The 12,231-nt window shown below is 39.6% G+C and overlaps 1 protein-coding gene across 1 annotated transcript; it reads right to left on the bottom strand.

Moving 5' to 3' along the window:
• Positions 1-1,099: 1,099 nt before the first annotated feature.
• LOC139479207 (mediator of RNA polymerase II transcription subunit 8-like) lies at positions 1,100-12,221 on the bottom strand. Its single transcript, XM_071262053.1, has 7 exons — positions 12,146-12,221; positions 8,409-8,527; positions 6,341-6,485; positions 5,729-5,869; positions 4,478-4,562; positions 3,340-3,513; positions 1,100-1,887 (listed from the first exon to the last, which is right to left on the bottom strand). Exons 1-7 carry the CDS (start codon positions 12,149-12,151, stop codon positions 1,808-1,810), a joined length of 750 nt encoding a protein of 249 aa, XP_071118154.1. The 5' UTR covers positions 12,152-12,221; the 3' UTR covers positions 1,100-1,807.
• Between the last annotated feature and the right edge of the window lie 10 nt (positions 12,222-12,231).

Genomic DNA, 12,231 nt, shown 5'->3' with positions numbered 1-12,231 from the left:
TTGCTGGAATATTGCTAAAAGTGGCGTAAAACCATACTCACTTTTTGTTCTTTACTTCAGTTTGTTTTGGGGGCGATGGTATAGCCTTGTGGTTAAAGCATTCGCTTGTCGTGCCGAAGATGCAGGTTTAATTTCCCACATGGGTACAATGTGTGAGTGAGTGAGTGAGTTGGGTTTAATGCTGCTTTTAACAGTATTCCAGTTATATCACGGCGTCTCAGCTTAATGTGGGAGGAAAGCCCGAAGTGATGCAGGTCTCAGACGTTTACCACTTCGATGAAACCCACGAGCACGGGTATGTTGCTGACAAACCTAGAAATAATCGGTTCGAACCCACAATCATAGGTTTCTGGCGTGCTAAAGGGACGCAACTCTGCACAACGAATTGCGGCGCCTTAGACACTGGGCCACCCTTGCTTGTACAATGGGTGAAACCTATTGCTAAATGTGGCGTAAAACAATACTCACACAGTTTGTGTTTTAAGACACAGATAATATTGGATTACTATTATTGTTATTGAATGACTTAATTATATTCAGAGTCCATTATTTATAGAATACTATTTTGACAATTCACAGCATAATATTTCCTGAATTTTAGCCAGGTTTTAAAAGTGACCTTGATCTTATCTGGAGGTCAGCCAAAAGTTGATGCTGTCAAGACCCTGTCTGAGATGTATACCAAGTTTTGTAAAATTCCATTCATAAATACTGAAGTTACTTACACAAGGTTTTCATACTAGTTCATTCTGAGCGACCTTGACCATCACTCATCCAATCAGAATTCTGCAGAGGTATATCAGTTATGATGTCTGTTCAAGCATATTGTGGAGAAAAACATGAATTAAAAGCTGCTTAATTAGCTAATAACTGCCAATAGTTACTGACAATGTAACGGCTTCCCCAGTGATGAATGGCCTGGCATGTTGTTTATTCAAGACAAAGAGTTTTTCAGTCACTTCTTCAAAACGTGCGACATCATGCAAGTCTGGTGAACAACTTATATTTGCAAAACTTGAAATTGTTTTGAAAAAATAATCATGTTAATCAACTACCAACACTCATATTGGAATAAACTGTTTATTTACACAGTCATACATGAGATGTTCACTAAATTCACTCGTAACACTTTTGACAATCACATCAGAATGGTAGCAAGATTTATTTTTTTGCTTCTTGTTAAACGCTGCACTCAGTAATATTTCAGCTGTAGGACAGCAATCTGTCAATAATCAAGTCTGGACCAGACAATCCAGTGATTGACATGAGCATTGATCTACGCAACTGGGATACGATGACATAAATCAATCAAGGCAGTGAGTCTGACCACCCAATCCCATTAGTCGTCTCTTACGACAAGCATAGTAGAGTAAACAAGGTAAGTAAATGATCCAGCCACTCTCCGTCAAAGGTCAAGACTTAAAAAATTCCATGAATTGCTGATAGGATTGACATTGTGTGTGGCTGATTTGCACATATTGGACATCTGTATCGTCAAACACTTGAATGACATCATGATGTGGCTTTCTGGGCGATGAATCTAGCGCATGACATGGATTCCTCATGGCTGTTTTTGCCTTATTGATGTTGTCTTCTGAGGGATGAATCGCACTTGACATTGAATCATGACCTGATGTCTTCTGACGGATGAATCACACTTGACATTGAATCATGACCTGATGTCTTCTGAGGGATGAATCGCACTTGACATTGAATCATGACCTGATGTCTCCTGACGGATGAATCGCACTTGACATTGAATCATGCCCTGATGTCTTCTGACGGATGAATCACATTTGATATTGAATCATGACCTCTGATAAGGATGTGATGTGTTAGCAGCCTTGATGTTGGTCTTGATAATACTGGGGGCTTTTCCGAGTGAACCTGCAATTAAACACATTATTCTTTATACTTTTTTCAACTTGATAAACAAAGGCAACCAATGTTTCATTAAGAAACAAGCATAAAATACTCACATCCCCCAGCCATGATGTATATATATGTATAATGTCTAACATAACATTTCTAAATATATGAAGTTTCAGCAACAGAAGCAACACTGTACCTCATGCATCAAACAAGGCGAGGTGAAATGGGGTTTAACGTCGCGTCAAAGATTATTGCGCTTATATTGCGACGTGCATGCATGTGTGTGTGTGTGTGTGTGTGTGTGTGTGTCTGCTTGTACTAGTCCGGACTGATGCCGATTTATAGTGCAAGCACACTGAGATACCATGCCGCAGTTTAACATGAATACCCCACTCAGACACAGTATACTGACTCCGAGCCGACCAGTCCTTGTTTTAGCCCCTTAATGTCGAGCGCCAGACAGGGTAACAACAAGTACCATCTTTTAACTTCTTTTGGTATGATGCGGCTGGGGATCGAACCCCGGACATTCCGCTCTCCGGGTGGACGCTCTACCATTATCATCATGCATCTAACAAACAACCACACAGTTCATATATACTACACTACTTTTCACGTCATTATATCTTAAAATACACTTGACATATGAGAATCTGTTTTGTATCATTTAAAGCTAAACATATCCCTACCAAAAAGTGGAGTAGTATATAAAACTACAAGCCAATTTCAGCCAAGCTGACTTAACAATTTGACACACACTGCCTCATGGACTTTCATTCATATACAGTAGAATACGTGAACAGAAGGGAACAGTTGTTCTCGGTTTGTTTTGGTATAGCTGGCCCAAATACACTCGATTAACATGGAAGTGCTCACCCAAACACACCCGTTGCTATACCACTTGCGCATGTTCTTTTTTGTAAATCTCAGGCTGTTCATGCTCTGTATGTGACAGACCACTACATTTCTTCATTGTGGGATGAAGACGTTCTTAGAACTCCAGTCAGGAGATTGCTTTTGAATGAACTTCCATTATCAGGAAGTTAAAACCACTTTGTAACAGAAAGTGGTCAATTATTCGTTGAATATACAGAAAAAGTGTCATTTTGAGGGGACTTATTCAATTTTGCAAGGAAGGTTTTTGTTTATGTCTTTTGTCTCATTAAATGTCCGACATGATCTTTTTCACTTGTTTAATTAAAGGGGAATAAGAACTGCCTCATTCCCAATATGTTTATAACAAACACGCTTATAACAAACTGACTGATATTACCAACTTAGTTCTTGGTCGCGGCCATTTGCTGTATGTATTCTGTATAGATGCTTATAACGAACTACGGTTATTACGAACTAAAATTAGTGGCCCCTTTGAGTTTGTTAGTTTACTGTACATATATTCGCACAGGCCAGTGATAAACTACTTCCTTGGCAATGTTCACCCATATAGAAGCCAACTACAGTTGTCACCTTGTGCCTTCTGTTGAACCTTCTGCTGTGCACCCGTTGACTGGCCGGGCATCGGTGGGGTGGAGGTGGTCGGCGGGCTGGGTCGCATCCTCAACCCCTTCCCCACCAGCGTTGCTGCGATCAGTGTGTGAGTGTCTGACTGTATTGATGTCTGCGGCTGGGCTGTCTTTTGTACTGGAAGAGAATTATCATGATCATATGCACAAGCTAGAACGGTGTTTGCATTATATAAAAACAAAACACAAATAGATACATCAAAACTTGAAACAACATTAATAACTATATCATGTTCCTGAATAAACATAAGTATATGAAATCACTAGTTTGATGATTTATTTGGTTCAATTCTCAAAACAAATTCTTATATTTTATGGGGGCACAGGCGGAATTTGCTGTGCAGAGATGCATGCCTTAGGGATGCCAGAAACGTCTTTCTAGGCTTGTCAGCACCATACTCGTGCTCGTGGGTTTCATTGAAGAGGTATTGTCTAAGACGTTCATCACTTTGGGAGAGGAGAGCAATGAGATTAAGGGGGAAGTCATTAAAAATGACAGTGAAAGGGAGAGTGAGTGAGTGAGTATGGCTTTACGCCGCTTTTAGCAATATTCCAGCAATATCACGGCAGGGGACACCAGAAATGGGCTTCACACATTGTACCCATGTCGGGAATCGAACCCGGGTCTTCGGCGTGACGAGCCAACGCTTTAACCACTAGGCTACCCGACCGCCCCGTGAAAGGGAGAAAGGAGAGGCCGAGGAGCATAAGACACCACATTTTCACCACCATGTGAGTAACTTTATAATTTCTGAAAAACAAACAAAACAAACTTTTCTGTTCATGGCCTTTGTCTTGTTCTAATTTACATGCTTAGTTTAGATTAGAGAGAGATATTAGAGCTCAGGGCCAACTTGCACAAAGCGATCTTAGCGCTAAGATTATCGTAACTCCCACACTTTAACATAGGCTTACAATAGTCACAGCGCTAAGATCGCTTTGTGTAAATGGGCCCTGGACAAGTCTGGACAGGGAATGTTTACAGATGGATACAGAGACAAATGGGCAGATATTCACACCAAAATATCTCAATATCAACAAATGCAGGGTATGAAATGAATATTTAAAAACAGTGAACTAACCTGTCTCTTTCTCCCACTCATCTCTGGCAGAATTCAAGATGTCCAGAATATTGCTGGTGATTTTATTCAGTGTGTTGAGTTGTTTCTGTGAAAAAGACACATGTTCATATCACCCACAATAAACAATTTCCGTTCAAATCTGGACCAGACAAACCAGTGACTGATATTATGAACACACACCCAACCATGTCACGGAACCTGACCACCAGATCCATGTGGTCACCTCTTCCAACCCAAATAGATATCTGGGGACCAATTCTAACAAGGAATCCCCATGGTTATATCAAAGTGAATGGCTGCTACCTATATATCATCAACTTATCTGACAGAACAGCACACACAACAAATGAACAAACATTTGGACACACATTTTAAGCTCACTTCAGGATCAACCATTTTGTTTTCATTCATGAAAAGGGTTCTGAGCGTACATAACCTCTGCCCCACAATGTTCTGTCATATTATACTCTCATATTAAATATCATTTCTTAATTATGATCTAAATATTTGATGTGATTTTGTAAAATACAAACGTAAGGCCATAATAAATTAATTGCCAGATTATCATCTGCTTTGTTTTCAAAAGTGGGGAGGAGGCTTTTAAAAAAAAAATTCTATTAAAGTCTCTAAGTTGAAGACTGGACACTATGGAATGAACAATACATGATAGAAATAACAAAGACAATAAATAAACATTGATTTCAACAGTAGCAGTTGGATGTACCTGTGTCAAACCTATTTTCGATTTCCATGCCCTGACTTGTACTTGTGCATTTATGAATTGATCATCAATTGACGTCAACTTGTCAAGTTCCCCACAAGCAAACACTTTGAAGATTTCCATAAAAGTCATAGACAGGCACACCAGTCTTAAATGGTTTGCACACCTCTTGTACTTTCAAAATAGTGAGCACCATCTTGACAGCTGATGGAAAGCAGCCGATAGGCCGGCATGCACTGAGAGTCAGTTGAAGACCAGTTTACAGCATGTTATAAACATGAAATCGCCATTTGACAGCTGATGATGTTACAGTGCTCTAAACATATCACTCCGGCAAATACAACTAATTTGTCGGGGGGTTTAGTGGTGAGTCGGGCAGGGATGATTATCTAGCAATTAATTAATTACGGCCTTACAAAAAGCCACCAGGAAGAAACATGGTGACCGCTACATTTAAGAATCTTTACAATAGTGTCTTTTTTAAATATCAACTTCAATTTAAAGCCAGTCAGTACAATAAAAGAACTAACCGTTGCATTTTCAGGAACCACTGAGGAAGCCTTGGCACTGAGATTGTTAATCTTCTCCTCCACCTCGGCGTCAGGCTTTGTACGCAGGTAATCAGGCACAACTTCATGATTAAATGCCAGCACACGCTCCTCTGTCAATTTCTGTAAACATAATCATTCTACGTAAACTCACAATTCAGAATAAGTAATATAGTTGATACAGCCATATGCCATTCATAAAAATCAGGGGGTAAAATATCTGCAAAAAGTTTACTGGACCAAGGGAGGAAAGACTTGAACTGGAGATGTTCACCACTTTGTAGAAATCCACAAGCAAGGGTATGGTGTGACACACCAAGGGTATATAACTGATTCTTTCACATTACTACAGTCAATCAGTCATTTAATAGTAGTAGAAAAGAATCAGGTGCTTCTTTTGAGTAGTATGTGTTTATTTCTATGATTAATTTTGCTATTTCACAGAAAAAATATTTGCCCCCAGCAAAAATAGTCAAATGGTTGTGGCATCACAGAAACCAAAGCTCTATCACTCCATTCAATGTAAGGTAACCAATCACTTATTGGAAAATCATTTGAGTGAAGAAAAGAACATGGAACATTGGGTGTGATTACCTCAAGTTCTAGGTCTCTCTCTGGGGAGAGCAGCACAGGAAACAGCACATAGTTTCTCAGTGTTGTGATCTTGTCGCCCTTCAGCTGTTTCCCCAGGGAGTTCAGCTGACCAGACAGCAGAGCAAAGTTGTCCAACACATTTGGCCTGGAACAAATATTTCAGGAGAACCATGTTAACACAGGCATAAGACTTAATTCATCAAAGGTTTTGCCAACAGAACACTGCTACCACAGATAAGGAAGAAATCACGCCAATACAACAGGAACACAATCATTTAGTTTGAACTGAATTCAGTGTGTGTTTGTTGTTTAACGTCACACTCAACCACATTCCATGTATATGATGTCTGTCTGTAAAAAATTAAGTCTGAACCAGACAATCCAGATATGGACATTAGAGTGAGTGAGTGAGTGAGTGAGTATGGTTTTATGCCGCTTTTAGCAATATTCCAGCAATATCACGGCGGGGGACACCAGAAATGGGCTTCACACATTGTACCCATGTCGGGATTCGAACCTGGGTCTTCGGCATGACGAGTGAACGCTTTAACCACTAGGCTACCCGACCACCCCTATGGACATTACAAGCAATGATCCATGGCACTGAGGTACATTGACAAGCCGTCAACCAAGTCTACAAGCCATACCGTCCAATCCAAGTTAGGTGATGATTTGAATGACCACCTCCCTTATTTCAGTCATATCTTTAGGGGCGCCTCCACATGCCTACCTCGTGTACTGATACATAACGTGATACTTTGACTCACGATACAAAACTTGTCATTTTATTATTGAAATTTTCCATGTACCATGTGGCCCGACAAACAAGAGGTAATGATATCAACGTTTGTAAATACCATATATTACTCTTTCATAATCAATTAAGAAATAGAACAGGAATTAAACGCACTGGTTGTAACATACAGATCTAGTGGGCACTGTGTAGCAGATTACATGCCATTGCACCCATACAATGTCGGTTGTTCATTGTTGCTGCTGTCAGAAACTTTTTTCAATTATTCACAAAATTTCAATTATTCATAACTAATCACAAGCCTCTTTGATATGCAGTCAAATCCTGTTGTGTCTAACTCATGCGGACCTGGGATGATGTAAGCGTTTTCCAGGGTTCAAGACTACCAGCAAAGTGAAAATCAAACATCGTGTTATGATAGAATATAACCAGGTCTGCACGCAACACTAGATTTCAAGGCATAGGTAAATTTCAGTGTTGCGTCTGCTGGTAGTGAAGGTGGCGGCAACTCAGGCATATCATCCATCTCACTGTCATCTCAATCCAGTGATTGACATCATGAGCATTGATCCATGCAATTGGGATATGATGACATGTGTCAACAAAGTCAGCGAGCTTGACCACCCGATCTCGTTAGTTGCCTCTCTTGACAAGCATTGTCACCTTTTACGGCAAGCATGGGTTGTTGAAGACCTATTCTACCCGGATCTTCACGGGTTAGGTTCAACTGGCTATTGACAGGATGTTAGAAGGTGTCCTGTCTGTGATGCATTTGTGTCTATCGCAGTGAGGTCAGTTTATTCTGAGTGAAGTGAAGTGAGTTGAAAATTGAAAGTTTGGCGAGTGTGGGTATGTGGACATTATTTTCATATTTTGAACTCTTCGGATCAACATGGGAACTTTATGCTTAATTTGGAAAGGTGGGACTCCAAAATGAGTTTGAAAGAACCGGGAATTTGGCACATCCAGTTCAACAGATCCAAGTATTAATGATGATAAATATTGAAGGAATTTGCAGGGGAAGAAAGGTGAGTTCGAGACAACTGGGAATTGACACATCCAAGTTTGACACATTGAGGCTCAACTGTAGCAGACATGCTGTTGACAGCAGTGAAATAGGAAGTTCACTTGCCCTTTTTTGCATAATATACATGTATATTACAAGAAAATCAAGCTAATCATGAATACACGGACAAATATACAAATCATGCAGATATTTGAGGTAAAAGTTTTAATTATTCTTAAAAACTGCCTGACATTATCATCAAGATCATGGTCATAGGAACCACCAAATTATAGTTCTTAGTCACTTACCAGCTCAGATGGTCATACTCATGCTCAAGTTTCTGTAGGAAAGAGGCGATCGAGTTCTTCAAATCTTTCACATTTTGAATCAACACATCAACTGATGATTCAAGCTGTTTCTCTTCTTTCTGAAAAGAGAATGACAAAGAATTATGAATTTACAGGAATATGTTTCACCAGCAGATAACTATGACCACATTTAAAACATTGTTGTCATCATACATGGACAGTTCATGGAACATTAAATCATGAATGAGAAGGGCTTTGCAGATATGTTCCGTGAAACATTCTGTCTTTCAAAGGGACATCCAGATTAATAGAGTTATTGAATTACAAAACGTTTAGAGGTTTTGCCCGTCTCAACCACTGTTCTTATGTAGGTCCGAATCTGGATTAGCCCCGATTATGCTTCTAGGTTTGTCAGCACCATACCAAAGTGATAAATGTCTAAGACCCGCATCACACCGTGATAAAACAGCAATACTTTTCAAAGAGGTAATAAACCAAAGAGGTGTTAAAACAACATCACTCGCTAAATGTCATAATGCAAGAGGTTCTAAACTTTTTAAAGGCTGATCTGATTAATACCGGCTGTGGTACATTGCTGTGGAAATCTTCAATCAACAGGCATACCAGTCATACATGTTGCGTTGTAAGTGACCAAGGTCTGTGGCAGAATATAACACTTCACTTCCAGGTCAAATTCAAATAAAACACAGTTTGTTAACCTTCATTACTTCATGTCATATGGTAGACATTTCATTATTCTTTTCAAAGGAATTACGACCTTGCATGACTGTCTGTTGACGGTTAATTAGTGCATCAATGTACCACAACAGACATAAAAAACAGCTTGACAGGAGGTAGTTGAGAATGTATACAATATGGCGGTCACACTGTAATGCAAAGATAGCTGTAATTGAAGACTAAAATCTACAATGTGGCAAATTAGGAATAACTGTATTTGGAACCTGGGATAAAAATGTTGATGGTCAAATGTTGATAGCCTTGGTTCTCAGGCACTGCTGCATCATCACAAAGTCTGCACCATGTTTTGTATTTATTCCCATTTAAACAAAAATAAACAAGAGTCATCAGGAGAAGTTTTATCCAATCTGTCTGTATACAAGAGTAGTTATTGAGCTATTAAAACTATACCATGGAATTGGGATTCAGAACTGTGTATTTCTATGTCAGGAACACACCACAAATATGAACAGAATCAAAGTCAAACTTGTTGCCATGGAAATGGAAAAAAATAAAAATTCTAAAAATCCCTAAATAGCAAAAAGCACCATTTGACAATCTGGTCTTTGTGTGTGTGCAGTTTCAAGAAGGAGTAGCTGTTAGTTTTAGAGATATGGTCCGGACAAACACACTACTATGAGTCAAAGTCAAACTTGTTGCCATGGAACAGAAAACAGCGATGAGCAGCTGATGGGGTCTATCTGCAAAATACACCACGGGAAAATGTCTTCTCTGACGTTACAAATTCAGTTTTATGGATGGATGTTGCTGTATCTATTGATGTAGGGGAGAACGCTTTGCTAACAACTGTGTTTTGCAAAGGGATCGCTTTGGAGGACGCGTGTAATGGTATGGGGTGTCATCAATGCTCGTTTCAGGTCACAGTTAGTGGTTATCAACCATGATTATGCTCAAGGTTATGTGAACAATATCCTTCGTCCAGCAATATGGCGCCTGACATCAGCTTGTCTTCCAGCATGACAATGCACGTCCACAGACAGCAAGGGTCACGGGAGACTTTCTGACCAGAAACAACATCCGTGTGATGAACTGGCCTGCCATGCCACCTGACTGAATCCCGTTGAACACTTGTGAGTGAGTGAGTGAGTTGGGTTTAACGCCGCTTTTAACAGTATTCCAGTTATATCATGGCGTGTCAGCTTAATGTGGGAGGAAAGCCCGAAGTGATGCAGGTCTTAGACGTTTACCACTTCGGTGAAACCCACGAGCACGGGTATGGTGCTGACAAACCTAGAAACATAATACGGGCGAACCAGGATTCGAACCCACAATCATAGGTTTCTGGCGTGCCCAAGGGACGCAACTCTGCACAGCGAATCGCGGCGCCTTGGACGACTTGGCAACCCGTGCCCCCTTGAACACTTGTGGGACGAGCTTGGTCAGAGGGTTCGAAGTCAACAGCAACCACCTCAGACAGTGGCAGAGTTGACACAGTACCTACAACATCTGTGTCAGTTCATGTGTCAGAGCACAAGGTGGACATACCCACTACTGATCCTCAGGGACCAAGGCTTTCTTCTGAGCCTCTGTGATTTCATCCACGGGCGTGTTTCACACAGACTTTATTGTAAACATTTCATGTGATTGTTATGTTTGTCATTTTTGCTGTTTAGGGGGGCTTTCTTTCAATGTAATAAAATACACACCATCTGAACACTGAATTGCATTTTCAATGGCTTTGAGTATAGCATGCAGTTACTTCCCTTTACATGCGCACTGCTTTACTGCACATTTCGGGTAATGGTCATGGCAGCAAAATAGGAGTTTGTGTGCTTGTTTTGCCGTTTGCAAATTTAGTCAATGAATACATGAAATTTACGATAAAACATCACTGGACATGATGATTTACAAATTCAATGGCATTTGAGTACTGTATGTTTCATACGCAGAGATTAATATTGCGTGTGTATTTGTCTTATTGTAAAATAAGCCTGAAATAGCAAACAGATGACCATTTTCTACCTGATCTATGGGAGATTTAGTTTAAAAAATACTAAAAATTATCATGGCCAATATCAAAACTGAAAAGAAATTTCAATATACTGGTAGTGATAAGACCAAATGACTTGTTTCTCTAATGACTAATGTTCAAGGCAAGCTCAAGGTGAGCTGATGTGATGTGTGCTGATTAGTTCATACATGATTTCGTCAAAAATAATGTAAACAAAATGAAACAAAATCTTGGGTAAAAGTAATATAATATCATCAATGGATTACAGATGTAAGTCCACATACACAATGAACACTTTTATAGCCAGACAGTGTAATAACAGGACCAACTTGCATACTTCAGTACAGATTTGTTGACACGTAAGTTCTGTTGTGTGCTCATGATAGAGTCTTCATGTTGTGAAATAAAATTGAAGCTCATTGTAGCTGTGAATTATGCACACAATGGTAGTCAGTCAGTAGTCAAATACTGTATTCCAGTATTTTACTCATCAAGGAAGAATACATTAATGTGGGGAGGCCCTTTACCAGACTGCTTGTACACAAATGTTTATTTGGTTACATATTAGTGTGTGTGTGTGTGTGTGTGTGTGTGTGTGTGTGTGTGTGTGTGTGTGTGTGTGTGTGTGTGTGTGCGTGTGTGTTCAAATAATATAACTCTGTTCGTCTGACATAAAAAGCTTAACTGTCAGGCAGTCTGTCCAACAAGAGCTCAATCTGAATGAATGACATCTTCTTGGAAAGAATTACGTTTAGTCTTTTGAAACCGAAATTATCCAGAGCAATTGTTTAACATGCCAATATGTTCCTCTAAGATGACAAAGAGACCATGTATTTCTCAATGCCCCGTTACTATGACATGTTAAGCCGAAGAAAAGACAATAATCATTTAATATATATATAGGATGATCCAGTTTTCGCTCACGAAGAAGTTTCCCTCAAAGATTATCGAGTGTGTTTTATTTGGCGTTTACGCCGTGTCATTTTGGTCCTAAAATCATACATTTGTAAGATAAACTTTAATTTACCTGCATAATTAGCCTTTGTACAAGAAATATACTCAAGAACGAATGTCTGAACCGTTAGCAGGTGCTTGCACTGGTATAAACAGGAA

This window comes from Haliotis cracherodii, unplaced genomic scaffold (genome assembly GCF_022045235.1).
Source record: "Haliotis cracherodii isolate W230 unplaced genomic scaffold, xgHalCrac1.p SCAF_4, whole genome shotgun sequence".
Classification (NCBI taxonomy): Eukaryota; Metazoa; Mollusca; class Gastropoda; order Lepetellida; family Haliotidae; genus Haliotis; species Haliotis cracherodii.
Note: the sequence above shows the minus strand (reverse complement) of the source record. Positions and strands in the feature narration are given on the sequence as shown.